The sequence below is a fragment of the Adelges cooleyi genome, unplaced genomic scaffold, assembly GCF_023614345.1.
Source record: "Adelges cooleyi isolate 19-005CV unplaced genomic scaffold, UGA_ACOO_1.1 ACOO_flye_CR_arks_rails_tigmint_CR_PRNA_30, whole genome shotgun sequence".
Taxonomy (NCBI): domain Eukaryota; kingdom Metazoa; phylum Arthropoda; class Insecta; order Hemiptera; family Adelgidae; genus Adelges; species Adelges cooleyi.
Window position 1 is genome coordinate 9,421,791 of NW_026095971.1, and position 27,910 is coordinate 9,449,700.

Genomic DNA, 27,910 nt, shown 5'->3' on the forward strand with positions numbered 1-27,910 from the left:
CTCTTTAATAAATCACGTATTCGATATTGACCTCAAGTTTATATAAAAATTTACAAATTGCAACATTCTAGCAAACACTGCTTTTATTGCAATAATAATATTATCTTACCGACAAAAGAAGTCAGAAGCGGTCGTGAAATGGTAACTGTACACAATTATTAGCCGCATATTATATTGTTTACATTGCAAAGAACAATGTCAATCGTCGACAATAATAATAATATATTGTTTAATATTTTCAATAGCATTTATAAATATTTATTGGAGAAATATAATGCAGGTACAATTGTACAATTGTAACTGCACACCAATGCACGTTTAACCTAAGACATACAATGATATAGAGGTGTAGTAATAATGACTACTTACATATAAAAACCAATAGTAATTCTGATTAATAATTTTATGTTTACTGAAAACAAATGAGAAAAATATCAGTAATTAACAAAAATAAAGTGGAATTTAATATTACTTGTCTTGGACGTGTTATAACTATATACGTAATACTTATGTACAGCTCCACTTCATTTAGAAATACCTAAAACAAAAACTTGCACCACAATATAATAAAATGTGTATTTATTTCAAACACCCGTGTGGTTTGATTTAAGTTAACGTTTTTTAGAAAACGTGAATAACCCCATTGATTCTATACCACGGTTCAACAAGCCCATGAATCTTACTGAAGGCGGCAATCCGATTTTACGTTTACCCCACTATTTTGTATACTTCAGATTCTCAATACGAATTAATGAGGAATATCGTCTCTCTTAAAAAAGCCTAACACTAACCCACGTCCTAGAAATTTGCTTGCAATTCAACCATGCATATTATGTTAGGCTTAAAAAAAGTACACTAGTAAACAATCGATTACTACTAATTTCTATTTACTTAGGTATAATACTAATGTACTAGCTATACATTTTTTTGCGTGTACACTAATATTAATCTGTCGACAAAGTTGTATATTGGCACATACAAGAATTAATTGATAGGGAAGATCGGCAAAATTAAAATAATAACTATACAATACAAATAGGTTTAAACTTTAAATACTAAAATTTAACAAAAAATAAACTGAATAAATACGTCCAATTGAGAAACTCCAACTCTTGGATCCAATTCACGAACTTGGTTTAGCATCAATACATACGGTAATACGGTAGCACCTCTTGCTGGTATCCACCGACTACATTAATACGGTTACTTTTTTGTGATCTTCTCGCTAATATCTTGTTGAGCAATTCTTTTTTCTTGGCCGCTAGCCCTGTGGTTACGCAGCCACATTGGCCGTTCGCACCGTAACCGCTGCAAACGCAATGACGACCGATGGTACTGTAAGCGGGCTGACCGCCCGCACTGTAACCGACGGCACTACCGTAATAAGGTAACGTCGCCACTTGGTTTATGCCCAAATAAGTGGGCAAGTTGAACGGAGTTCCGGTTATGGTCTCGGCGTTTTTCAGCTGGCTCTGAGACCCATAAAAACCTGTTAAAAGCATCGTATGACCAAACAGCCCTATGCAACTCGTAAACATATATAGGTACATGCATATTATACATTTGCACTTATTATTACATATGTAAACCGTTGTATAACCGTGCCTACTAACTCATGGGCGCCGCTTTCTTCCTCCCTTGCGTATGCCATTTCAATTCAACAAACTATGAAAGAAGGTTAGAAAGTGAGGATTTTCGTGCAAGAAAAAAGTTATCCTATATAATTGAATGTAGACAAAAACCTGAATACATTTTGTGGTAGTAATCAATGAATAAAATATTAAAGAAATACCCTTCACTGTTAAATATTATACACTACAATAGCAGCGTTTACGCATATTTCGGTAGCAATGTTATGCCATAGCCGCTTACAGTAAACTGAGATTGAATAATGAATAATTAAGTAGTTAAAGTTCCAGGAAAATCCTACGTTTTATCTGTCTCACTCAATGTTCACTCCTGTTTTCTCTCTCTCTCTACTAGCTGTCCATGAGTTAACAAGTCGATACGGCCGTGAAATAAAATGTCGGGTGTAATAACAAAAAATAGAGGATATATTATCAATAACTCCTAGAAAAAGCCCAAAATCTACGTTACTGCGGTCACCACACCAACGTAAGCTTACCACTCCACAATTCTCAATATTTAATACATAGGTATTAATTATATGTCTTATTTCTTAATGTATTGATCTCTTAAATTAACTTTTATCAAAGGTCACTAAGGTATAACACCGCTAGTAATTATGAACATTAATAATTATTAATTCATTAAGTAAACATTTCATTTAATTTAACTTAACGAAGTTAATAATATAAAAATATTAAATCGTCCAGCCTTACAAATGTATTAGTATTAGGATGTATTTACCGTAGTTAGGATAACCGGATGGGAAATTGTTTGTTTCAATTGACATGGCCTAGAAAATTAAACAAAAAAAGAAACAGTTTGCATCAATAAAAACATAAACACTATTGAATAAAGAAGATTAAAATATATTATACTTTTTTATAGAATATTTCACTTTAATTTGTCAGGTCTTCATAATCATTTGTCAATAGGTGCAAATATAATTACTTGAAAATCTCAGGGACTTAACAAATAAAAGTTCCAAACTGAATATAAAATGTAATTGTTTTTAAGTATAATTTACTAAAATTTTTCTAACAAAATTAGTAAATATTTAATTTAATACTAAATATCAAAACAAATATCAGAAAAAACAGAATCTTAAAAATTAAATAATTATAGTTTTTTACGTTAAATTAATTAAGGAAAATAAGTAGTAGATAAAAACCAGCGACACAAAATATGGATTATTATAATATAAGTAAAAGCGGATCCACAATACGGGTTATTACCTAATTCCTTAATTTTTTTCAGTATTGAAAAGATTTGAATGCTGAGTGAAATAAGGAACGAAAATAGGTTGCAGAAGAAATATTGTATACTGCATTATTGTTTCTAATTTGAACTCTATGTTTTTTAATTATATTCCACACATAAATCCGTCACTGCACACTTCGGTAGGTCATGACAAAAACGAAGCTGATTAATGTTAAAAATTGAATGTAGTTATATTTGCATTCAATTGAGTAAGTTTCGGATACATCCACGTCACATGTTTTATGCCGACGTTTCGGACTCTTTGCAAAGTCCATCTTCAGGGCAATAGTGTCTTGGCATAAAACATGTGACGTGGATATATCCGAAACTTACTCAATTGATATATCAATCCACGGAAGTTTTAACGAATTCATATATTTGCATTGTTATTTTTGTTTACCAAAATGCGAATATTATGAAAACAAGCTACCCCAAAACATTTTTTACTAGTACCTAATATAATACAAATTATCCCCTGGCACTCGATTGCGATTTCTAGATCAACGCTGTACAAATAATAATTAGCTTATAAAATCTAAATTTCTAGAGTGGCTAATTCAACTAAATATATATTATTTGTTTGATATTACCTTTACGCTATGTTGACAAACGGTAGCCATCAAGACGGCGGCAAAAACTGATAAATTCATTCTTTAGTAATTGTTACAAGATTTAAAAAGCAGCAATGATTTCTACTTGTAACGCAATGAAAGGAAACTGTTGTGCAAGTTATGGAAGGCTCATCGAGTATTTATAACGAGCGGGTGTTTACTGAAATATAATATCAAACGGATCGAGTTCAATAAGAATGGGGAAAAGTCATAATACAATCGGCCTAATCGCGTTACAACTTATATTTGTTTTTGTTACATTCGCGGGATACGATGGTACTTAAAAGAGGTGATATTTTAGAAAACTGAAGGACATCGTCGTAGCCAATAATTTGTATTTATTGTGATAATTGGTGAAGGCTCAAAAATGTATTCCTAGATCAGTACTGATCAGTTCAGTACTGATTATTGCATTGTTATTACATCACTTGTTGTTGGCCCAAGTGGCTAGTATCAACTTTAACAAAGTCGCGTTATTTAATATGATATTTTGTTCGTTAGTGAGTATTTTTTCAGTTTTTCCACGAATTAATCGAGAGATGTCTAAACTCCAGCTTCAGCAAACGTCCACCCCCGACTGGTCCATCACGTGTTTAAGAGTCGAAATTCTTAGCTGTTATTTATTTGATAACTAGTCTAGCTAACCAACTTATGGGTGAGTTTTAAAAAAATAAAAATTACTATTACTATGTCATCTCTGAACATTATGCGCTATAATATTAGTAGTATACACTATAATAGTACCTAGTACCTACTATAGACTTTTACTATACGCCAAATCTTGTAATGTTCATGAATACTTTCGCGCTTGTTTAGCGTTATACTACAAATTCCTCTTTATTAATGCCGTGGCAGTATAGTTTTCTATTGCATATTGATAAACAGTACACTGCTACACATATCTATCCCGGAGGCTCTCTCGAGGCTTATTGTTCCCCTAAGACCTAAAACATTAACGGTCCAATACGATACTTGATTGATTAGTCAAAATTCGGAGACTGCAACGAATACATCAAATTAAAGTGTTTGCAAAGATGTCCCAAATGTTGTTTTGGGCGTTGATATGCACAGCGTATAACATTGGTTTAAATCCATCATCTGAATTCCGAGTTCTTTTAAGCATGTTGTATAGGAGCCTGAAGTGAGATTAACATGACAATACATATGTTTGAATTTCAATGAACAACTCATACCTACCTGTTACATCAGATAACAGATTGTCCGTTTATAATCATCATTACAAATTATGCTCTAATGTCCTATCCCTAAGTATAGAAGCTATTTATGTTTTGTTTATACTCATAAGCGTCCATTTTATTTGAAACTTAGACAACTAACAAACTTTCAAGGTAGGGGAAATCATTCGTTTTTCTCATAAGCCAAAGAATATATCCCTATTGAGATTCCGGTATTTTATTTTTTTAAACAAATTGATTTTACTTGTACAGCTGCAATCGTTATTGCTACTAAGCATTTTTAGTACGAATACAATTGTACCAGTGGTAATGGGGGATTTTTGAATAAGTCCTTAATGCATGTGAAATAATACGCTACTTTAATAATTCAGTTTGTTGTTATTTTCAATTTTTTTTTTTTCGGCTACATGAGAATACTTGGGTACGTGCCGCGGTCACACCTTCGCCATTCCTACAAACGTTTTATATTTACACTAAGGTTGTGGTCCGTGTACCGTAGAACAAAAAATATATAATTTACAAACATGCAGATTTGTTTACAAGCAACACCGCGAAAACATTAAGGTAAAGAAAACTTTAAAAAGACCAGTCCAGCGAACGTGCCGGACACAACGTTGTAGATTTTTTAACCACTCACAATGATACTACGTACTTCAGTCGTTATTTTCTTTGTGATACAGGTATATATTTTCTTCTAAATTTTATACAGCAATCTTTTAATTTTTTTTTAAAATATTCAAATATCTAATTATTCAATGTCGGCTGTTCATATTTTACAGCTGATAGCTGGGAATCCGACGTTTAGACGAGATGACGAACAAGACCTACCTCCGTCGCTGGCACCTGTACATCGACAGAGATCCAGTACACCGATGAGAACTAACACACCATTAAGAACTAACACACCAGTGAGAACTAATACACCAGTAAGAACCAATACACCAGTGAAAATTTCAGAAGATATTAAATATCACAAAATTCGGGCGGTTGGGCCTCCTAAAAAGGTCCCGGCGGGAGGAGTTATGCTCCCCAAAATAACAGGTAAATTGATTTTAATTTAGTTTAAAAAACCACTTTTATCCAAAAATAACGTTTTTTGTAAACTCTATAGCGCAAAAAGGGATGTTGGAAAATCAGATAATTTTGTATACCTAAGCTTTAGTCAAAAAAATGTAAAAACAGTTAACGCACATGTAAACATGATATCTACGAGTTTCTTTTATAAAGCATACAATCGTTTTAATGTCTTCTGAAATTAGAAGTGTAATTAGTACAGATTCGATTTTCAATATTGTTTCTACTTTTTATAGTCCCACCTTGTTATTTATCTACCCGAGTGAATCAATTAGGAAAAATAGTACGAAAAAATTAATGTAACATTTATTATACTCACCGAAACAATTATTGACCAATTTTTTACAATTATTGCTTAATTTCATGAGATGGGGATTTTATTAATTTTAACATAATATGAGATTGTAAGAGATGGCAATTTCTTTCAACATTTAATTGTTTGACACAGAAGCCTATAATTTATTTACATTTATAATTATAACTTTATATATAATTAGATATAATATATGCTCTATGGGCTTGATGTATGTCATAAGGCCAACACATAATTAATGAATATTATTTCGGGTTTGTATACAGCTAATAACCAACTCACACATAGTATCCATCCACCTATTATAGACGAACTCCATCATCAACCGGTACACCATCCGTCATCTAGTTCAGTCGACGAAATCGAAAAAGCAGAAAAAGCAAACAAAAATTTGGAAAAGATGATACAATTCATGACAGTATTAGGCCAAGTGGACCACTATATAACATCAAGAGCTAAATCTCTAGTGACCACATTAGGCAGAGCTATGGAAAATCATCAAGACGATCACCTAACCTACCCAAGAGAATCTAGGGAAAATGTTAAATCGTGTGGTGGTGACCACTCGCATGAATAGTAAATTAGGTTATTTATTTTGTACAAATATTTGAATAAATAGGTGTAATAAATTATTTTAAGTAAGTATTTTATAATTTTAAATAAAAGTGTTTTATTATTTTCTACATCACAATGTTTATACTAAAAAATGACTAAACCACTTTTTTCTTATGTTTATTATCAAATGGTTTAAAACATTAAATGTCAACGTGTTATTTAATAAATAATTTACATTTAGATAAAATTTATAATTATCATTATATTAATCCAAAAATATAAACCAGATTAAAATGTTCAAATTTAGAGGGAATAGATATATTTTATTGATACAATGTCATTGTTTAAGTATGTATTGTTTACAAAGATTAAATAATATTAATCAAAAACAAAATTATAATAATATATAAACAAAATGAGTTCACACACATAACTATAAGGCTATAGCAAACTTGTTCTCACAAGCTTATCTACAATTTCTGTAAGCCAGATTTTTACTATAGATTTTCTTAGGGGCTAGCAGATTCAACTGTCTGTTCAGTTTGTGATTTATTTTGTTGCCTATTTCTCCAAGCAGTCATGTAAGTACGGGGATGCATAGGAAGAAATCCTGACAGTCCTAATGAAAAATATAAAATATTAATATTAATATATTGCCAGTTAGAGTAACATATAACAAAAATACCTAATAACTCTGCTACTGGATCAGTCAAACGAGTTTTTTTAGCCATCCAATATTTGATCCTTTCTAAATTTAAACTGACCATTTTTTCACCATTATGGTTTTCCAAAGGATCATATGTTCCAAGCTGTTCAATGGGGTGAGATTTACAATCTCTTCTTTGCTAAAAAAAAAATTGATTTACTTAATAAAATTTACTTTATATTTAAAAAACTGAAATTTAAAATTGTTACTTACAAGAACAACTACAATGTGAAAAAAAGGCCTATTTGCACAACCATGTCTAGCTAAGCGTATTGATTTTTTTGCTTTTTCATAATCATCACCGCCACCACTGGATGGCACTAGTTTTCTTATAATTCTGTATGCCCTCATATTTTAGCTGAAAAGTAACAAACTGTTTACTTACACTCATTTAGCAATAAAATAAAAAAAACAATTTTCGTAAGCAAATTCAAAATTAATATGTATACAATCAAAGGTAAATGATAAAAATGTTCAGCAAAAAAGATCAGGATAGCATATCGATAGTCAAAAGCATATCAAAAGGTCCGAATTTAATATAATATATTATACAACAATTAATAAATATATAATAATTCAAAATTATTAAAATGTCAGGCTAATTAACAATATCAAGCATAATATATACAATTAGATATAATATGCTCTATGGGCTTGATATATTTATTAAGGCTAACACATAATTAATGAATATTATTTAGGATTACAAATATAAAAATATTTTTATAACAAATTACGCGTCCTAGCAACACACAATATTTGTCAACTTAAGAAACAAGTTTAAATTGTGCATAATATTTTTTCTTCTTTTTAAAACAACAAGTTAAATTTTTACAGAAAAACTAGTAGGTTACTATACACTTTACACAATGTACTAAAAATTATATATGCAATACCTATATTCATTTATAAAATAAACAAAGATAATGGTTCAATAACAAACACAGTTTTTCTAGAGATAATAAAATATCAGGTTATTTGTATGATGAAAATACATTCGAGCCTTTTGTCCTACTTTCGATATTCCATCCAGACCTTTTATACAACTTGTTTTAAATAGGAACTTTTTTACTCGACTTTTTGGCCAGGATTCACAATCAAATACCTGGTATTACAATATATTTTTTTTACAAATCAATTAGTCAATACAAAAAAAATCATAGACACTGTGAATTTTATTACAATTGATATTCACTATACAATATACCCAAAAGTATGCTGTCTAGTCTAATTTATTAATATATTTAAATACATAAATAATTATAGATATTACCTGCTGTAACTCAAAATTAGTACATTAATATCGTTTTACACTTCCCTTTGTTATATTTTTGATTACTTGGTATTCTAAACTATAAAAAAAAATATAAAAATTATTTTTTTTCAATTTTAATTTCACAATGATTCTGGTACTTTCAAAATTTTAAAAGTTACAACTTTAAACTTAAATCTTAATTACCTAATAACACGGCATGCTCAGAGCCTGTCGAGAGGGTACAGTACGCACTCTCGTTTTGGATGGTGATAACTGATAATACATTTTTGATAACATATTGATAAGAGTAATAACCTTAAACATAATGATACAAATTAAGGTATGTCAGAAATGTTCGTTAACAACAAAATGGCTGTGAATTTCTCCATTGAGTAATATTCCTCCATGATTTCTCCCGAGTGAAAACCCACGGTTAATATATAGATATTTATTAACCGTAGATAAAACCAACCGGCTATAATATTGTAAAAATTGATAACAAAAGTTTCTGACATACCTGTTTATTTTGTCTTGGCTTATGGGTATAGTGGTATAATATAGTATGTAAAATCAATGATAGTACTTATTAATTAATCTAGCCGACTGCCGATTCAAAAATCGGATACAAAGTACATTAATCTACTTTTAAGTCTTAACTGTTTTATAGAATCTGATATTCCTAAAATTAGTTGTTTTCTGGCTACATAATAAAATGGATTCAAAGGTAATTCGTTTTTTTTAGAACCTAACTGTTTTATGCTTATCTTATTAAATTATTTTTTAAAGGATTTACCTGTCCCAGCTATGGACAGTTTAACTGCAGCTATGAAAAGTAATATAGTACCAAACCAAGAATACCTTTTACAAGGGAGTGTTCTAGATTCTGCTGTTGAGGTGTTATTACACAGATTACGTGGATTATGTGACAATGTTGATTCTGGACCTGAGACATTCCATGATCATGAAATGTGTTTTAGCATAAGTAATAAAATAATAAATTTATTTTCCATTACCTAATACCTAAGCAGTGTAGTTTTTTATTACTCGAATGTTTAAATACAATTTAGGAAGTGCAACTCCACATACCCCCTTACAGCCACATACACTAAGAGTCAGACGAGCAATAGATTATTTGGATATGCCATATCAACTGCGATATATTGGACAACCTGAAATTGGTATGTCAACAGATATAAATTTGTTGCTATTATTATTATTAGTTATTTGAGTTCACACTAACATAAATTACACCTGTAAAATTCCCAACTAGTAACATGTGGGTAAGCCTTAATAAATTACAGTAAAATTTTGGTATAATGAAAAATATCTTTGTCCCAGTTCAAATACTTAGTGAATTCTCCCCATTAGGGCGGAAACCTTACTAAACTAGAAACGGATACATTTCTGTACCAGAATTGACTATAAACTCCCGTTAACAATTTTTATACATTTCATAACAATATATTGCATGTATAAAAAAGAACAGTCATAATTCAGCTTTTGGTGGTTTTTTTGTTTTGTTAACCCCATCAAGATGGAAAAATTGGTCGGTTCCAAGCATGTCTTGGGCCATGGCAAGGTTTTACTGTAGTTTGAAGTATGTTGGCGTTATTTTGGATTCAGTTTTATAATATTTACTACATATATAATTAATATTCATACTTAAAGGAGATAAATCACGGCCAACAATTGTACGAAATAGCATTGATGTAGCTACAACACCTACAATTGTTGACTTCCTCACAGAAATGGGATTTCGCATGGATTTTGAGTACATTTTGCGAGGTTATATGTTTCGTAAAGGTCGAATGAAGATTACAGTATCTAAAATATTTAAAGTATGTGGTTTTGTGATTGAATAATTCACGTTTAATAGAAAAACATAAAAATTATTTCCAGATGATGGTAGTCGGTAAACCAGCACCAGAAAGTGTAGACCCAATCTCGCAGTCATATCTTGTTGAACTCAGTGTTTTGGCACCAAGTAACCAAGATGCCATAGCCGAAGACATGCGTATATTTGCTGAACAATTGAAACCATTAGTACATTTAGAAAAAGTTGATTACAAAAGATTGGCTCAACCACCTGTATGAGTTTTATTATTTTAAAAGTTAATAATAATTTACTCACATGCTGTATTTAAGTTTAAAAAGTGTGTTTGATACTCTTAGTAAATATGTTAAATAATGGTGAAGTCTCAAGGGAATAAGCTATGTATACCACCCTATTACTTTTCTCTTTGTATGCATGTACATAACAAACATTTTTTACTCTCTATTCACGGTAAACAATTTTTTTATGAGTGTATAACAAATGCATACACCCATATCCATGTGTAAAAAAAGCGGTTAGTGGATAGAGATTACGACTACACCAATAATTTTAAACATAATTGTACATAGAAAACGTTTACTTAATTTATTTAATTATAAACAAAATATTTTTTTACTTAAATGTTTATTATTTAGTATGTCATGTTTGAATATATGCAGACAGTTTAAAATTAAGTCAAAGTTATTTAATTAATATCATGTAAACCAACTACAACTAATCTAATTAAAATAAACCATTTTTAACTTATGCACTCAAATAATACATGTATGATTTAATAAAATGAAATTGACCTAATTATAAAACTGAAAAATTTGTTTGCATGTATACCTAATTACCTTAGTCACTTTTATGCTTAAACACCAGTCTGTCTAAAACAATTGTATACACCTATATTTATATATTTTCTTATTTAAAATGAAAATATATTTAATTCTATTAGCCAGAAATAATACAAGCCATAATATTTAGATTTTCTCCATTAAGTAAAATCAGTTGAATTTTAGAATAGTCTATCTTATTTTTGTAAGATAGTAACATGGATTATAATCTATTAACTATGCTATAATGTATATTATAACATAAGTATTACCATTGAGTATATAATATAAGTAAATCTATCTAGCGGTTAAAAAGTTAGATTTAGACAAAAAACATCAGCTTTGCATTGAATTTAAAATTGCTATGATTTCAGTAAATCATTAAAACAATCTCTTGCTCTAAATTTCACATCTTATTATAATATAACAAAAGAATTTGGCTTGGGCTAAATAAAACTTTGGTATTGATATCTATTTTAAGTAGAAGTGGGATGACAACAAATTGAATTATTACAAAAACTATTCTAAGCACATCTTTAGCTTGTTTTATAGCCTCGACACTGTACAAAAACTAGGAAGTTTCATTTTGTCATCAAAAAAACACTTTAGTTCGGATAAAACAAGGCAACAAGTTGTTTTTTGTTTTGAAGTACATTTTTAGTGACAATAATCTCGGAAATCAAACTAAATTTATAAATTTAAATCTCAAACACCTTGTAGTTGTGTATAAAATACAAATATGAAGTAAAATAATAATACATTATATAATTTATAGTCTATATTATAGACTCGATAATGTAACTTGCTCAATGGTAAGTATGTACACTAAACACATTTTGAGTAAATACATAGTGAAGGATTCATGTTGAATGTTTTAGGTTTCCTTATTTATGAATCAGTATGCATGTTACACAACAATGCTGTACTTTAAAAATTGTTGTACAATATATTATATAGGTTCAGTTTTACAAGGCACAAGTTGCAGTATGCATTTTTCTAAAAAAAGAAAAAAGCACAAAAGTTTGTACTAAGAAAGGATTTTTCACAATTATTATTTATTATGCATTGTTGCTAACACATGTATTTATGTTAAATGATATTGAAACGCACACCCCCACTCATGTCACTATCAAGGTTATTGCAATGTATTAACCATGCACATTAAGTATGAAGCTACATATTTTTGGTGTTAACCTTACAATTTAGTTTTACTATTTAGAAATTATGAGATTGATAACAGAAACATTTGTTAAAAAGTATTATGTAGAACATACATATTATCGAGTTGATGTTGTTTGATATATTGGAAAAATAAAACCACATTATAATTTATAAACTACTATTTACTTACTATAAACCGATACTTAATAAATAAATAATTGTACAATTTATAATATTTTATCAACTAATACAAGGTAAAAATTATATTTTTAAGAGTGATAAATAAACTATTCATATGAATAAATTAAAAAAGTTCTTAAAACTAAGACCATTTGAGAAAAGTTTGGGTAAGAAAAAAGAATTATTTGTCACAACTCTCATATAAGTTAGAGTAGAAAGGTTTCCAGGCTTTTAATTATTTTTTATAACTTTTAGACAAATTCTAAATATGATTTAACATACTTTTTTAGTTATGGATAAAAAATACATAAGTGTTCACTCAGCTAGTATAGAAGAAATACATGAAATGCCTATCAAAGAAATAATAAGACCAATTCCACCACAACTGGATGAAAATAAAGTAAAAAGCCTAATGGATACTCTAACTGTAAGTTTGTAAATGTATTACATACATTATAATACAAATTGTATAGTATTTATTTTCCATAGCTGTTTGATATATTATGATAATTAATTTGATTCAGAATCCTAATAAAAAGGACGCTGTCCCGCCAATAGATGTATTATGGATAGTTGGAAAAGAAGGAGGCAATTACTATTACTCTTTTGGAGGATGTCATAGATATGCTGCTTATAAACGTTTAAATATAGGTAATGTTAAAGTTAAATTAGTAAAATCAACTGTTCAAGATTTGCATAGTTACTTAGGAGCATCTACCCCAGAGCTGAAATAACACATACATTTTAATAACACAAATTCCTTTCTTAGGATAGTATAAATAAGTTTATGTATATTATAATTTTTCTTTTTTGCATAATAAAAATAAAAATGAAATTTTGAATATTGTGAACTTTATTGGAAAACAATCCCATTTATAACTTACAAAACAATTTTCAAGGATTATACCAAAGTGGATCTTGCTGCAAAATAAAATTAAATAAAATTATAAAAATTTAGTAGATATTTATTTTTGAAAATCCATTTTATTACCTCTTGAGTCTTAGCTTTGACTTTTCTTTCAATAAGTTGTTGTAATGCTTCTGACCTTACAGATAGAGTATCTACTTTCTCCAGTAATTGTTGATAAGGGGACAATGGTTGTGTACCCATTACTACGTGGCCTAATTTTGAATCAATTTTTGCATCTAACCTTGCATTTCTAATTAGATTTACAATCCAACACTCAGCTTCTTCAGGGTTCATGTTAAGTTTTTCAGCCAACATGCTAAAATTTGGTAAGAATTAATAAAATGGAAATTTTAATTAAAAATGTAGTTTTTTAACATACCCAATGCTAATACATTGATGTATACGACAGAATGTTTCGAAAATCATCAAACGTGCATTTTCTACAAAATCATCTAAACATGCAGTTAAAAAGAAGTCGTTGAAAAGAACAATTTGGCATTCGTGCAACTTGTCTCTTGCACCTTCAAAATCAAAGTTCACATAAAGATTTTCCAAAAGCTCAGTTATTGGATCTCTGTATGTGTATGATTCCTAAATAATTGAGTTTATGATAAATTAATTTTTAAAAAATATTCAATTTAAAAATTAAAATTAAAAGGTTTCATATTAACGTGTTATTAATGTCCTGACAATGAAAAATATTTGTGTTTTGAAATTATATTTTTGGACATATTTGTTCAGAAGAATACATGGTACATCTCGCAAAGGTCAACCATATTTTATCGACAACAGTATAGTAATAAACAATTGTGGCTGTACGTCAATCAACGTGTTAAATAATAAACTAAAAATCAGAAATATTACTAACCTGTTGAATAACTTTTACAAGATCCTTCATAGCTGCTCTCCTCGATCGGTTGATGATGACAGCAGTAGCCAAATAACGCAAAATATGGGGGCACATCGTTTGAATAGCATTCAAATAGCTATAACATAACATAAATATAATTAATACTAGCTTAAATAAAATATAAAATCAGGAAAAATTACTTTGGTCGATATAAAAACATATCAATAATAAGATCACGTCCTTTAACATGATTAAAGAATACAAAAAGACTCCAGTGAATCAACCATGTGCGTTGTTGGAGTAAATGCAGAGGGGAACCATTTGTGTTTGAATCTATATATTCACGTAGCTTGTTCAAGTCTTCAAGAGCAGTCTCCCAATTTTGAATGAGGATTTCAGAAGCCAATTTTCCCCAAAGTACATTTAAGTAATTCTAAAATGTTTATATAATAATTACTGAGAAAAAAAACACTTTTAATGTTAATTTACACTTAAGTGTATGATTTACTTTATCAGTTGGAGACATAACCAACAAGTAGAAATACAAGTAACTTGTTGTACCAGCATAATTTCCACAATCATAATGATATTTAGCAAATTTGTACATGCTCTCCATCATTTCTACTTTAAACTACAATTTAATAAAACTTAATTGATTACATCAACATATTTTAGCAAAGTTAAATTATTTATATACAAATCATCACAAATAAATTACTTACATTAAACTCTTTAGTTAAATAGTTAGATAATGTCTTAGGATCTCTCATTGTTTCCATAGTTTTCATAACTTTATCATCTCCGAGAAAATTCATAACCACGTTAACTTCACTTTGTAATTGATGAAGTTGTGAAACAATTTGATCTCTTCTGATTTTCATTTCCTAGAAAATTCACTTTCAGTCTTGACAGTTAATTAAATTTGTTTAAACCTTATAATTTACCTCTGGTACTTCTTTATCGGGGTTCAACTGTTTATAGATCTCGATGACATAATCCATCATGTTAGTCTTGTTGAGAATGTCCAACTTAGCTTGCAATATTTCGTTTTCATTATAAATCTAGATCACAAAAATTAAGAGGGATAAATACTAATATTGAAAAATTTGATTCTAACACAAGAAATTAAATAAGTTGTTTATAACAAACTCAATAATTTCTTAAAACTTTAGTAAACAAGATAAATAGAATCATATATTTAATTTTTTTTTTGTCCAGTCTTCTAATAATATAATTTTATATAATAAAAATTGTACGCTGAATAATTAAATTCATTAAAATAATACTATTAACACTTTCTTACTTTTTTTGCCCATAAAAATTCTAATAGAGGGGCAACTAAATGCCGGTCTAAATATTTAGTCATCTTGCTAGTTAAATCAAATTTAGCCATGGTGATGTTATATGTATTACACACTCAATAGTAATAAATACAAGTAGAAAGAACAATTAGTTTGTAAGTAATATTGTCTTCAAAAATAAGAAGTCCCGTGAAAAACAGTGTATAAGCCGCAATCGCGACTCGTAAGATAATCACTATATGAATTGTGCTAGAGTGGCGTTACATTTTAGGTTAGGCGTTTACTTATAAACGTATTTTCCAAAGAGATCGTGAATGTCATCAATTTAATGTTATCACTCAGTCGCATGCAACAACAAAATTTGGCGGAAACCAAAACGCTATTTATTTTATATACATTAGAATATAATCCCAAATTCTAATATTTCACAATAGGAACTTACAAGTTGCAGCATATCATGACTATTAACTAATATTATTACACTTATTAGTTCTCAAAAACTTATCATTCAGCGTTTACGGGTTATGATCCTCGTTATAATTTATGTTAACCTTATTAGGTGGTAAACTGTAAAGAGGTTATAATTTCCCAAAAGACATCCGACATCTATAATTAAAATTTAAAGTAGGAATTTAAAAGATATAACTTATAAGTGACTGATACAATTTTACAGGACAGTAAAAGAAAAATGTTCCTTACGAAGGGTTATCTTAAGAGGATTGCATGTGGTTGGTTTTAAGGAGTTTTGTATAGGCAATAATTTAGAAAAAAGTGGTTTTAATAAATTTCGACCATGTCAATTAATTAACCGGTTATTTGTATAAGCTTCGTGGTATTATTTTTAGTTTAAATCATTTTATCTATGAGTAAAAGCCATTTTAGTTAATATAATATATATTTTTTGTTCCATGGCACAGGCTAAGCCAGTGATCCGATAAGTAATCTGTATTTTTATTTTTCTACTGATTTATACTTTTTATACAAACGTGTATAAAATTAATCTTTTTACCTTAAAATATTAAAAACTAAGAAACAAACATTTCTTTTAAAAAAACTGATGCTCACAGCCTCTAAAAATAGTTCTAAGAATCTGAAAAAAGTAAAGAAATATTTTTAATCCAAAGGAACATAATGTCAAGAGAAGTATAAAATTAAAAAACAATTTTTTTTTTTGGTCCACCCTAATAAATACTTAACTACTTGAGGAATGAGGGGTAGTGGTTAGTATATTATTAATCACTTATGTTATGACCCTTTAGGGCTGTTGGTTAAAGTAGCCGATCTTTTACATACAATTTTTTTTTTTAAATTGGTTAGAACTTGAATCATATAAAGTAGGTCATCTAAACACACACTATAAGCCCTTAACTTGGCGTTTCGAGTTGTATCTTTAAAGATAGATACTAACAAAAACTAAAATAATTATTCTAGTGAAAATATAAAAGATTTACGGACAATTTTTTGTTTTTATGTTCTTTGGAGGTATTATTATGGTTTTTGTTAACAATTTACAGATTTTCGCGCCATAACATACTTGTTGTATCGTTTTGAAAACCATGTTATCACTTATCAGCTTCCGTATAGTTTCTTTTCGGGGACTGGTTTTCAATAAATTTATTTACAATTTTAAAACAAAATATATTTATTCAGCTATTGGGATCTAATCAATTGTTTACAATTTTAATAAACGTCTATAAGTACATAGTTTAAGTACATCAACTATTAAAAAATACCTACTCAATAAATAACAAATTATTAATTAATAAAATAACAGCCCTTCCTAAAAAAAAAATGTTAACATGTAGTTTATATTTCATGATTAAAATGTTTTTCGCTGATTTTTTTTGTGGTTACCCCTCCTAAAAAAATATATCAGGATATGCCAATTATATTATCCTTGTTAAAATGTTGTACATTGACCAAAATATATCCAAGCACGTGCTATGAAAGCATACAAAATAGTTTGTAATGTAATACATTTTGACTTGGGACATAATTATATCGGTGAAAATAAAATTTACCCTTTACTTGGATATAATAAATTGAACTTTAATTTAATAACTCAAAAGTGTTACTATACTAAATAAATATTATATTATTTAGGTATTATTTTTAATTTAATTAAAATTATGTGTAAGTGAGTGTTTTAGTAAATTATTAAAAATAATAAACTTTTATTGAATAAAAAAAGAATTGTTTTTTTCTTTTTTGAGTAATTGATGAAAGCTCAATAAATATTTTAGAGCTAAAATGGAATAGTACTAACAAAGCTAGCGTAATACTATTTTACCTGTACAGAGTTCAAAAATTGTGCAATACACATTTGAATCATAATATTCCAAGTTTTTAGTAACATTTAAAGCTTACAAAATTATTATGTATGTAATAATATATATATGAATAGTTAAAGACCAAGGAATGAAACAATTAACGATAATTAGTTCAATTTTCATGAAAAACCCTGATTTTGTTAAACAAAATTAATAGAAAAATGTATTTTTCCTTAATCCAATATTAAACCCAACAATGATATTTTTTTGACATTATATTGATCTTGTGTATTTGGTTTCTAGGAATGTGTCATTGTGCATTTCAAACCAAGGAAAATCCTTGTGTTTGATGAATAGCTTGAGTTAACTTATATTTCAGTTTTCCTTTGGACTGATATCTAGGCAAGTCCAACAAATTAAAACATGTGTGAGCAACAGGTAAAAAGTTATCGTCATGTGTTGGTTGGATATATATCTAGAAAATAGTGTAACAATTATTAAAGAATATCATTCAATAATGGGTATCATCAAATTAAATTTTGTGTACCTTAATAGCTTTCATGCCCATGACAGGTACACGATCTGTACCAGTAAGGAAAAGTAAAAATTTCTTTTTGTTTTCAATCTCAAACTCATGAAATACTTCCCAAAATAGTTTAATGGTTGGATCGTCTACAGTATATCCGTTTTTGTACTGTGCATTTTTCTCAAGTTCTTGCCAATCGTAATCTTGGTTCCCGACAACAACAGCCATCAATTCTTGTGAATGGAAAAGTCTTAAAACTCGTCCTCCACAGACTTTTAAAAAAGCATCTTTGAAAACTTTAAACTGTTTTTCAACCCCTTGATTTAAAATCATATCCACGTACAGTTGGACGAATTCATGTCTAAATAACATTTTATATTAGCTCATATTATATTTAATATAAAATTAAAAATCTACTGGTCGTTTGCACTAACAATCTAAATTTAAAGGCAGTTTAACAATACTATATCTATACTTATAATTTTAAGTACATTCAGTGCAAACAATCATAAATTATGTTAGTTTACTTGTTTTCTTGATTAACTTCTATGTTTGCTCCATTTGGTTTTAATGGAACTGTTTGAATTTCACCATAAACTTCTCTAGTTATTTCAAATGTAAGATTAAATACCTCACTGAGATCTGGTCTGTTATATGCTAATAAATCTTCAAAACTCCTATTCCAAACAGAAATGTAAGTATTAAAATATTAACAAGTGACAAGAACTAATGTTAGCCAACAATATATTTTTTAAAATCAATATCGTTTCATGCTTTCATATGTGAATTTCCTTGAAAATTTCTCTATTATCTTATATAATTTTCGTGATTTAAAAAAAAAAATTGGTGAATTTTAGAATTTTAATTCTATAAAATATTATAACAATCAGTATAGAACAGGGGACGGAGTGGCCAAACAGATTAAGGCGGCGGTGTTGATGTGCACCATCTCTGGTTCAAATCCGACCACGGGTGGTGTATCTCACTAAGCAAAGCAATTTAGGAGAAAAATACTGCTATCCCCCCCCCCCCCAAAAGCATAGAAGAAATACCATACGCGCCATCCGTTGACTGAACTAGGCTCAAATAGGGCCTACTTCTGGTCACATAGCCATATGAAAAAAAAAAGTATAAAACAACAATAAAATTTTTTTATTTTAAAATACTCGTTTCTACATCAACAGACTAAATATGATATTTTTGGTTTCTAGACAAGAAAAAACATAATTATTTACAATTGAATAGAATATATTGTAAAAGAAAACAGAAATGATTTTATGTAAAAGGATGTGTTAGGCAGTAATATCAGAAGCCATTATCATGAAGAAGAAATAGTTGGATGTAATAAATAATGGCATGGAGGAGGTGTGTCGAATGAATAAAGAAATCCTGATAGGTAGCATTTGCGGAGACGGCCAATTTAGTTAGCAGGGACATTTGTAAAGGATAAGGCCAAGAGATTTTTTATTCTAACAATATCACAGTATTTTAACAAGTGCTCTGATATTGATACTGAAAGTAACTAATACACTGTCACAGTATTAATATTGTTGGCCAACACTACTAAATAACTATACATACTTAACCATAGTAGGTTTAAGATCCTTAAGATCTTGTAATGTAACGGGTTCACCAAGTAATTTTTTATACAACACTAATGGAAATGGTAAATCTATTATGATGAAGTTATAAATAGCTAAGCCGCACATTAGTCCTTAAAATAAAAAATACATTTAACATAGTAAAGACTATGTTGAAATAATAAATACAAGCTATAGCAAAAAACTTACCAACGAGGTAGTACATCGTAAGGTCTTCAAACGAATAATCATTGAACCAAATCATATTTGTTTCACTTGAACTAACAAACATACCATACTTTGGATCTAATACTTCTTTTATCAGAAGCATAAAAAATTCCTTCTTTACACCACCTGCATCTTCAGCTTCTTCATCAATAAATTTTACCTAAATTTGTTTTTTAAATAGAAGTTAGTACAAATATTATTAACTATACTACAACTATTATTATACTATTATAATCTCACTAACTTTTAAGGGTTTTTTATAATCATGTTGGGTGTATTGTGATAATTCATGTATTGCGTCTTCAACTAAATTATTCCGGGAAACAGTAAGTTCAATGAATTGATTAATTGAATTATTACTACCATCTAAAAAAAACAGTTGAGTAAACGCTCTAGTTGCTGCTGCCTGCATTGCTTGTTGCATCTGAAAATAAATGACATTTCCATTAACATTTATTATTTTATAATCTTTCTTGAGTAGCTGAGCACGTAAAGTATTTGCAATAATGTATTTTTTTTTCAATTTTTGTTTTTAAAACCTTCAAAATTCCTTAAATTACTGGACACATTTCTTAATATGGAGAGTCAATAGATCAGCATTGGTACAAGAAAAGTACTTTATTTACCTAACAATTAAAAACATAACTCTTTCCCTGCAAAATTAAGAAAAACTTACATTTTTTTCTAATTAAAATAACAGAAAATAATAAACTAAACAAATAAATGGGGTAGACTTATTTTTTTTTTCACTCTTATGAGTTTAGTTTTGGGACTCAAAGTCTGAAATTAGACTGAAGGTAGATCTAGAACATACAATTCTCTCAAAATTATGTAGACAAACCTTTTTTTTTTAAAAAAAATTCCAAATTTGCACCTTATTAAATATCCAGCTTTTGCTTTGTGTGAATGAATCAACAGTCAACAGGTATTTTCACTATACTGTTAATTAATACATATAATGACAGCAACAAATTATCAAGCTAGACAAATGATCAACCCTAATCGTATCTACCTTATATTTATAAAACTACAACTTTAAGTACATTTTTGTCTCTACAATGCTTTTATCAAAATATAATATTTCTACCATCTACATGCTTGCATCAATCCCTTTATTTTAAGTGAATTCAGTTAAAAAAAATTCTGAACAGCAATGACTTCCCCCGACCCTTAGATGTTCTGTTATGTCCCACTGTGCTGGTTTTTTTTATATTGTATTGTTGTATACTGACTTGTAGTCTCTGATCTGTTTGTAATAGTATTGTTTTGGCCTCTGCATCAAAGAGAAATGCATAGTTACAAAAATAAAATCCATGATCCTGTAAAAGGAGAAATAACAATAGTGTTTTTCCTTTTTAATCATTCAACAATAAAAAAAAAGTAAGGTTGCATACTTTAAAACCGTTTATGTCTGCATGTGTCCACCTCATGTAATCGTTTTGAATGTCAATTTTATCAGCTAACTGAGGCACATAAAAAGTAGTGTATGGTACTTTAAGTTGACCTTTTTTCACTTGATGTCCATTTAAATTAGAATTTAACTTGTTTAATTTAGCCAGCATAGATGCAGATAAAACTAGTGCCTTATCCCATTGTGTATTCTAAATAATAAATATAAAAATATACATAAATTAGTAAAACTATAAATTATAACTAAGTTTAATAACATTAATAAATATATTAACTGCCAAAGAAAAAAGTTAGTGTTTCAAGCTTTAAATTGCATCAATATCATGTAATGAAAAATAAATCATTGATCATAGCATAATCTTAATTCAAAATAACATTCACTATAGATAAACTTTATGTTTCAAACTGTGAAAATTGAGAAACATATTTTCTTCAATTCAATAATAAGTTTTAAGATTCTAAATAAACCAAGCCATTTTTTAAATTGTATTTAATAATTAATAATCATCTAATAACACAATTGTAATTTCACTTCTATAACTAATTTTATTTTGTTTAAAATAAGAAAATTTACAACTAAACAAAATTACTTACCATCGGATTGGTATTGGCATTCAATTGTTCAATAAATAAATTCTTAAAAACCATTATTAAATTTTCAAAATACTTTACAGGCATTGCGGAAAACCAGATATCTGTCATAAAAATCAGTCACATTAACCAACCAAAAAATTACATAAATTCATTCATACTATTTAACTATTCAACCATTAGTTTTAAAAACAATAATTTTAACTTATTTCTATTACCTAAAGTATCCAATTCGATAGTTTTCTGACACAGCAAAGCTTCAGCATATGGAATTTGAAGAATAGTAGCATTGGTAGAATATTGGAATTCGTGATACATTGGTAATGTTATGTAAAAACGAAGAGATTCTAGATCAACAGCGGGAATCGACAGCGAATCAACAGCACTTGCTAATGAAGTAAGTATCTACAATAATAAATAATCAATATCAATTTGAATTAAACATTTTTTTTAAACTTATTATGCGTACCAGATCACTTAATGAAGTGTTGCGTACATGACTAATTGCATCAAAACATTGCGATGCCAAATCTAAATCTATGCCGTGGTTGTTAGCGGTACAACAGTAATGTTTATCATTTACTAGCAAAAATGAACCATTCAAACATGACAAACTACTCATAACTACTTCAACGAACCTAAAACAGTATGAGTCATACTATTGTGTCCAACAGTTATAATTTTTTTTACACATATGCACACAATGTTAGTTTAAAGTTAGAGAGTCTTAATTAGAAAAGAGTGAGCTGCTCTAATTTATTGTCAACAGACATTTTCAATGTCACACACACTTAATTTCTAAACAGTTTAATTCAAATATTGTACGGCAATATTGAAACAAAAAAAGCAATTGTAAAATAATTAAGAAAACCACTCTCTTTTCTAAGTAAGTTAGCCTACCAGTAGTATTTCATAAGCTTTTTAACATTAAAAGTACCTATAGATTTTATTTTTATAAAATAAATTGACAGATTTTGAAAGTTGGTAAAATCTGAAGATCCTCATGATACATTTGGTATATTTAAAAATCTGTTTATTTTTACACTTTATAATTAATTTGATAATTAGACAAAATGCATGTAATATATGCCTCTAGGAACCACGCTCAATTGTTTTTTTTTATTATTATTATTTGCAGTAAAAATATGTTTTTAGTTGACAAACTGATGTTTTAAAAGTGTATTATCCATGCTCCCTTGCCTAAACATTTTGGAATTTGTAATAATTTGTGATCGATAACAAATAAACTATAAAAGTAAGTAATAGACAATGACCAGATAATCTATGTAAAAACAGCCACTAAAACATCAGGTTATCAATAAAACACAACACATATGTTGAGTTATATCACTAAAAACATTGAATATAATGTTGAAGAAAGTTTAAATTAATAAGACGCTATACACACAACATTCGTTCTTGATCAACTGCGTTCTCTGGTTTTATAGTAGATAAATTGATAACATCTGACAATTTTACTATCCAAATCTGTGAGCTCTGTTGCATTATTCGATAATCATCTGGCGGTTTATCTTCCTATAAAATAAAATTTTAAATATATTCTTTAATATTTTATAAAACATAAACAAAGTAACAAATACTTGGCATAGTATTTTATAAAAATATACATTACAATTAAAATAAAATACATTTTTATAAATACCGTTTTATGAGTAACTCTAACAAAACATTGATCACCACCAGCATATATACTTTTGACAATATATTGTTTATTAGTTTTTATAATAGATGTTCCAGATGGAGAAAGCCATGGCCCTAAAACTAGCTGTGGCGTATTCGAATTAACAGATGCTTTAGTACCCAGTTGACCAACACCACCAAGACCAAATGAGTATACTCGACCTTTAGAGGGTACTAACGTCAACGTATGTCGTCTAAAAAATTAAAAAATGAATAATAATTTTTTTATATAAGTGTATAAATAAATGTTTAATAATTTCTCATTGTTAGGTCATATATGTATTTACCGGCCACATGTGACTTGTGTTACAGTACTTCCCATTAACTCTAAAACTTTTTTCGGGACAATTTCATTTGAAAATGAACCATGACCTAATTGACCGTACATACCAGCCCCACATGTAAACACACCTCCATCCTTAATCAGATTTTAGTTATTAATTATGAACAACTTTATGTATTGATTATTATTGTTAAATAATAATGAGAAATATTTTTATTATGAGTAATACCTGTGTTAAAAATACAGAAAAATCTTCGCCGGCTGCAATATACTTCACTTTAATGGAACGTAAAGTTTTTAACTGAATTGGAGTGTTCACATTCATTTCATTATTTAATCCTAATTGACCAAATGTATTTTTACCCCAACCGTAAACAGCACCTAATCAACATAAAAAAATAACCTAATAAATATAGCTGTTACAGTATTAAATAATATTGGTAATTAGTAATTTGTTGTTTGCACTTGCCTGATTTTGATATAACAAAACTGTGATAACCTCCACAAGCAATAAATGAAATCGGAAGGCCAGTTAATGATTTAACTAATGTCGGTTTAGAAATATTCTCAGGACCCATTGAGCCAAGTCCTAATTGTCCAAATTCATTTGAGCCCCATGCATATAATTCACCTTCTGTATTTAAAAACAAAAAGTATAAAAAATTATATTAATAAATAATAGTTAACACCTTCAACAAACTGTAGATTCTTATACAATGTGTATATAACAATAGCAAAAATGTTTTAAATATCACTTAATAGTCCTAGTTCCAAAAATTACAATTTCGCAAAATATGGACAATTTTTAATTATTGTTTATGTCAACTTATTTTTAGGAACTTTTTTAATTTCTTAAGTATAGTTCCTCCTAATGTATAATAGTTATAGCTATTTTGGTGGTAAAAAAATACTTTATGGGAAAAGTTATACAAATCGTGTATAGTTTCGATTTTTGATTACATTTTATCATTTAGGTAGTACAATTGGTTAGGCCCTAATGTATTTTCATGTGTTGAGAGCGGACACTGTATAATATATAAATATAGAAAAAAGCTACCAAGAAAAGAGCCTACCAGGATACCGGACAAATCCCGGTAGGCTTACATGCCTATGGTATAATACTTAACCAAATAAAAAAATAAGTTTAAAAATGAACATGTTTATAACAGAGTAAATAACTTGAATTTTGCATATCAAATTTTTTTTGGACCAAAAGAAATTTTTCTCATTCAAACAAAAAAAAAAAACCAACAAAATCTGATATCTCTGCAAGGCATCATCAGTGCAGGCTTTTTTATTTAAACGAAAAACGCACCGGACATTTAGGTGATATTTTTAAACACTTTTTTTGAGTCTATATAAAATTAAAAATAACTGAAGTCTCACATAGATAAAAGCCTGCATAGTTTCTTCATAGATAAAAATAATAGGCAATTTTTATTTTAGTTATATTATTTTGAACAAAATAAAATTATATGAATACTTACGATTTGTTAGAGCTAAGCAATGTCTGTAACCACAGCTAATTTGTACAATTAACATACTAGCTAATGATTTAACAATTTTTGGTTCATACTGAATTACATCAACTGCTGATCCAAGACCTATTTATAAATTAAAAAATGTTTAATATATTTTTGGTTATTTAGTATTTATATGTTTACATTTGCTTGTAATTACAAAAGATTAGATACCTAATTGACAGTATGAATCAGATCCCCAAGTGTATAATTGACCCCATTCGTTTAACGCCATTGAATGTGCTTCACCACAGGCTACACTAGACATGACTAAAGATTCCACACTTTTAATTTGTTCTGTAATAATAATTAAATAAAAAACAAAAGAGTAATTACAAATTAAAAAAAAAATTTTCTGGCTTTTTTCCACTTCCACTACACATTGGCATGCATCTCTATCCAAAGCTAACATTTCACCAGCCCTAATTCTTAGGAGCTCAGACACAATTACTCTAATGTTGTCTTGTTCCACCTGACTACCACATTGAGACCTCATGTACTGGCCGGCCCTCCGTTCATCACACAAATTCTGCCCAGCTAATTCTTCAATATTTTAGAATCCCTATTATGTCATGCTCATTGAACATATTTCCCTTAATTCTACATTAACCCCTTCTTTCCTATGTATTATTTTCAGTATTCATTTTAAAGCCAAATACCTTTAATAAAACTTTTCTTCAAATACTGGTAGTCTTTTTTCATCAATAAATCAATACCCATGACCCTTAAGAATACAGAACAATAAACCTAACTATGACTTGCTATTAACTAATTTGTTGTCCTTCTTGGTCATAGTTTAGACTTGAACAAGGAAACTACCAAGAAATACCCTTATTTTTCGATTAATTTCCTTATGGATATTTACACATTCATTTACATCAACTCCTAGGTAATTGAAGTTTGGTACTTTCTCAAATTTCATATCTCTCACTAAAATTAAATTGTGATGGTGTTGCTGCCTAATATTGTAATAAAGAAATAAAATTGTAGCATACGCAGTTTTGTTCTTGGTCCATTGTGTCCCAGTTGACCATAATCATTACTTCCACAAGTGTATAGTTTTCCATCGTTAGTCACAGCTAAAGTATGATTCTTGCCGCAAGCCACTAAACATGTAAAATTACACACATTTAACACTACTAAACACAATAACCAAAACATTTTAATTTAAAAAATAACAAATCATTTATTTACCTGATTTAATGTTATTTATATCATTAAAGTTAGTTATCTCGGATGGACTTAAAATGTGATTGTCCTCTATGCCACCTAAACCAAGTTCACCATTAACTGTATTCCCCCAACCAAACATTGTTAAACTTGGTGTTATATTATCATTATCACCATCTGAACATAATTTAACATTCTGAAAATGAAAAAACTTATGAATAAATCCTGATAAAAGTTTGATCAAATTCATCATATTTATGTAATGAAATGAATAAAAAAAACAATATTTCTATACATTGTTTTGTACATTTTTAAATTTATTTATGTAACATTTTTACCTTAAAACAATTAATACACATTGCAATACATTTAAACACATAGTTTGAAACAAAAAAAAAATCATCATTTAAGCCAAGGCATAAATTCTGTTTCATATTAAAAAAGACAATATAAACATATAATTTAAATAACAAATCTATTAATTATACAATCAGTTAAGTAAAAAAAATATGTATAGTCTTTTTTATAATCTTTCAAGTTAATTTTGTAGTCGTTTTCATAACTCAAATGACTTCAACTTAACACAATTTTAAACAAATAATGCATTATTCTAACTTCTATATTGCAAAATTAAATTTATTACTAATACCAAATAGTTCTTACCATGACTCGAGAATAATAACTTTTATTATTTCTGTAATGGCTTGATCAACTAATAATAATATCTACATAATGAATATTATGAATGTATTATTTACCTGTCATAAGTTATAACTATATGCAACTTACTCAATTGAATTTAATGACAAATTTGTTGATTGTTAAAAAATGCGAATAAATAATACCACAAATTATTATGTGGGATACTGTGATGGTAGAATTTAATACTTAGGTTAAAAGAAGCTATTATTTTAAAAATTATTACATGTAAAAATAATGATAATTACCAACATTGGATTTTTAGAGTTATGACTTATAATT

General features: G+C 28.5%; 7 protein-coding genes across 13 annotated transcripts; 3 read left to right on the plus strand and 4 right to left on the minus strand.

Moving 5' to 3' along the window:
- Positions 1-461: 461 nt before the first annotated feature.
- On the minus strand, positions 462-3,598 carry LOC126838666 (uncharacterized). Its single transcript, XM_050573270.1, has 3 exons — positions 3,477-3,598; positions 2,371-2,419; positions 462-1,489 (listed from the first exon to the last, which is right to left on the minus strand). The coding sequence occupies exons 1-3, from the start codon at positions 3,534-3,536 to the stop codon at positions 1,143-1,145; spliced, it is 456 nt and encodes a 151-aa protein (XP_050429227.1). The 5' UTR covers positions 3,537-3,598; the 3' UTR covers positions 462-1,142.
- Positions 3,599-5,162: 1,564 nt separating this feature from the next.
- LOC126839413 (uncharacterized) lies at positions 5,163-6,942 on the plus strand. 2 transcript variants are annotated; one of them, XM_050574736.1, is made up of 3 exons: positions 5,163-5,373; positions 5,473-5,734; positions 6,389-6,942. In XM_050574736.1, the coding sequence occupies exons 1-3, from the start codon at positions 5,332-5,334 to the stop codon at positions 6,655-6,657; spliced, it is 573 nt and encodes a 190-aa protein (XP_050430693.1). In that variant the 5' UTR covers positions 5,163-5,331; the 3' UTR covers positions 6,658-6,942. The 2 variants fall into 2 exon arrangements, with proteins under 2 accessions (XP_050430693.1, XP_050430692.1); XM_050574735.1 differs by having other exon boundaries at positions 5,166-5,373; positions 6,347-6,938.
- On the minus strand, positions 6,878-8,859 carry LOC126839414 (probable 28S ribosomal protein S16, mitochondrial). Of its 4 annotated transcripts, none has more exons than XM_050574738.1 (5): positions 8,801-8,859; positions 8,615-8,693; positions 7,555-7,699; positions 7,321-7,480; positions 6,878-7,254 (listed from the first exon to the last, which is right to left on the minus strand). In XM_050574738.1, exons 3-5 carry the CDS (start codon positions 7,690-7,692, stop codon positions 7,145-7,147), a joined length of 408 nt encoding a protein of 135 aa, XP_050430695.1. In that variant the 5' UTR covers positions 7,693-7,699; positions 8,615-8,693; positions 8,801-8,859; the 3' UTR covers positions 6,878-7,144. The 4 variants fall into 4 exon arrangements, with proteins under 4 accessions (XP_050430695.1, XP_050430698.1, XP_050430697.1 ...); XM_050574741.1 differs by having other exon boundaries at positions 8,660-8,693; positions 8,801-8,858; XM_050574740.1 differs by having other exon boundaries at positions 8,660-8,848.
- A 289-nt stretch (positions 8,860-9,148) lies between these two features.
- On the plus strand, positions 9,149-12,999 carry LOC126839411 (mediator of RNA polymerase II transcription subunit 18). Its single transcript, XM_050574734.1, has 6 exons — positions 9,149-9,320; positions 9,383-9,578; positions 9,664-9,774; positions 10,265-10,434; positions 10,496-10,684; positions 12,880-12,999. The coding sequence occupies exons 1-6, from the start codon at positions 9,309-9,311 to the stop codon at positions 12,898-12,900; spliced, it is 699 nt and encodes a 232-aa protein (XP_050430691.1). The 5' UTR covers positions 9,149-9,308; the 3' UTR covers positions 12,901-12,999.
- On the plus strand, positions 12,644-13,431 carry LOC126839415 (putative sulfiredoxin). Its single transcript, XM_050574742.1, has 3 exons — positions 12,644-12,756; positions 12,880-13,016; positions 13,114-13,431. The coding sequence occupies exons 1-3, from the start codon at positions 12,705-12,707 to the stop codon at positions 13,321-13,323; spliced, it is 399 nt and encodes a 132-aa protein (XP_050430699.1). The 5' UTR covers positions 12,644-12,704; the 3' UTR covers positions 13,324-13,431.
- On the minus strand, positions 13,425-15,895 carry LOC126839410 (eukaryotic translation initiation factor 3 subunit E). The gene is made up of 9 exons (XM_050574733.1): positions 15,653-15,895; positions 15,294-15,410; positions 15,072-15,233; positions 14,858-14,980; positions 14,550-14,782; positions 14,368-14,485; positions 13,879-14,090; positions 13,581-13,815; positions 13,425-13,510 (listed from the first exon to the last, which is right to left on the minus strand). Exons 1-9 carry the CDS (start codon positions 15,740-15,742, stop codon positions 13,484-13,486), a joined length of 1,317 nt encoding a protein of 438 aa, XP_050430690.1. The 5' UTR covers positions 15,743-15,895; the 3' UTR covers positions 13,425-13,483.
- A 1,334-nt stretch (positions 15,896-17,229) lies between these two features.
- LOC126838517 (probable E3 ubiquitin-protein ligase HERC4) lies at positions 17,230-27,894 on the minus strand. Of its 3 annotated transcripts, XM_050573008.1 has the most exons (22): positions 27,719-27,894; positions 27,593-27,654; positions 26,954-27,125; positions 26,755-26,865; positions 25,934-26,056; positions 25,727-25,843; positions 24,709-24,873; positions 24,469-24,620; positions 24,244-24,374; positions 23,919-24,150; positions 23,664-23,791; positions 22,725-22,893; positions 22,474-22,660; positions 22,259-22,359; positions 21,649-21,855; positions 21,487-21,573; positions 20,499-20,678; positions 20,237-20,414; positions 20,028-20,160; positions 18,974-19,123; positions 18,468-18,807; positions 17,230-18,395 (listed from the first exon to the last, which is right to left on the minus strand). In XM_050573008.1, the coding sequence occupies exons 2-22, from the start codon at positions 27,593-27,595 to the stop codon at positions 18,243-18,245; spliced, it is 3,219 nt and encodes a 1,072-aa protein (XP_050428965.1). In that variant the 5' UTR covers positions 27,596-27,654; positions 27,719-27,894; the 3' UTR covers positions 17,230-18,242. The 3 variants fall into 3 exon arrangements, with proteins under 3 accessions (XP_050428965.1, XP_050428967.1, XP_050428966.1); XM_050573010.1 differs by lacking the exon at positions 27,593-27,654; XM_050573009.1 differs by lacking the exon at positions 27,593-27,654 and having other exon boundaries at positions 27,688-27,894.
- Positions 27,895-27,910: the final 16 nt, after the last annotated feature.

What these genes read in the sequence shown, in the direction of transcription:
- LOC126838666 (XM_050573270.1), bottom strand. Translation starts at nt 3,536, where the DNA reads ATGAATTTATCAGTTTTTGCCGCCGTCTTGATGGCTACCGTTTGTCAA. An exon ending in TTTGTCAACATAGCGTAAAG is followed by an intron (nt 2,420 to 3,476) that starts GTAATATCAAAC and finishes TTAATTTTCTAG; the next exon opens with GCCATGTCAATTGAAACAAA. An exon ending in ATCCGGTTATCCTAACTACG is followed by an intron (nt 1,490 to 2,370) that starts GTAAATACATCC and finishes TGCTTTTAACAG; the next exon opens with GTTTTTATGGGTCTCAGAGC.
- LOC126839413 (XM_050574735.1), top strand. Translation starts at nt 5,332, where the DNA reads ATGATACTACGTACTTCAGTCGTTATTTTCTTTGTGATACAG. An exon ending in TTATTTTCTTTGTGATACAG is followed by an intron (nt 5,374 to 5,472) that starts GTATATATTTTC and finishes CATATTTTACAG; the next exon opens with CTGATAGCTGGGAATCCGAC. An exon ending in TATGCTCCCCAAAATAACAG is followed by an intron (nt 5,735 to 6,346) that starts GTAAATTGATTT and finishes GTTTGTATACAG; the next exon opens with CTAATAACCAACTCACACAT.
- LOC126839414 (XM_050574738.1), bottom strand. Translation starts at nt 7,692, where the DNA reads ATGAGGGCATACAGAATTATAAGAAAACTAGTGCCATCCAGTGGTGGC. An exon ending in TTCACATTGTAGTTGTTCTT is followed by an intron (nt 7,481 to 7,554) that starts GTAAGTAACAAT and finishes TTTTTTTTTTAG; the next exon opens with CAAAGAAGAGATTGTAAATC. An exon ending in TCCAGTAGCAGAGTTATTAG is followed by an intron (nt 7,255 to 7,320) that starts GTATTTTTGTTA and finishes ATTTTTCATTAG; the next exon opens with GACTGTCAGGATTTCTTCCT.
- LOC126839411 (XM_050574734.1), top strand. An exon ending in TGAAATGTGTTTTAGCATAA is followed by an intron (nt 9,579 to 9,663) that starts GTAATAAAATAA and finishes AATACAATTTAG; the next exon opens with GAAGTGCAACTCCACATACC. An exon ending in AAAGATTGGCTCAACCACCT is followed by an intron (nt 10,685 to 12,879) that starts GTATGAGTTTTA and finishes ATACTTTTTTAG; the next exon opens with TTATGGATAAAAAATACATA.
- LOC126839415 (XM_050574742.1), top strand. Translation starts at nt 12,705, where the DNA reads ATGAATAAATTAAAAAAGTTCTTAAAACTAAGACCATTTGAGAAAAGT. An exon ending in ACCATTTGAGAAAAGTTTGG is followed by an intron (nt 12,757 to 12,879) that starts GTAAGAAAAAAG and finishes ATACTTTTTTAG; the next exon opens with TTATGGATAAAAAATACATA. An exon ending in GCCTAATGGATACTCTAACT is followed by an intron (nt 13,017 to 13,113) that starts GTAAGTTTGTAA and finishes AATTTGATTCAG; the next exon opens with AATCCTAATAAAAAGGACGC.
- LOC126839410 (XM_050574733.1), bottom strand. Translation starts at nt 15,742, where the DNA reads ATGGCTAAATTTGATTTAACTAGCAAGATGACTAAATATTTAGACCGG. An exon ending in AATTTTTATGGGCAAAAAAA is followed by an intron (nt 15,411 to 15,652) that starts GTAAGAAAGTGT and finishes TTTGTGATCTAG; the next exon opens with ATTTATAATGAAAACGAAAT. An exon ending in ATGTTTTTATATCGACCAAA is followed by an intron (nt 14,486 to 14,549) that starts GTAATTTTTCCT and finishes GTTATGTTATAG; the next exon opens with CTATTTGAATGCTATTCAAA.
- LOC126838517 (XM_050573008.1), bottom strand. An exon ending in ACACAAGTCACATGTGGCCG is followed by an intron (nt 24,151 to 24,243) that starts GTAAATACATAT and finishes TTAATTTTTTAG; the next exon opens with ACGACATACGTTGACGTTAG. An exon ending in TGGGCATGAAAGCTATTAAG is followed by an intron (nt 18,396 to 18,467) that starts GTACACAAAATT and finishes ACTATTTTCTAG; the next exon opens with ATATATATCCAACCAACACA.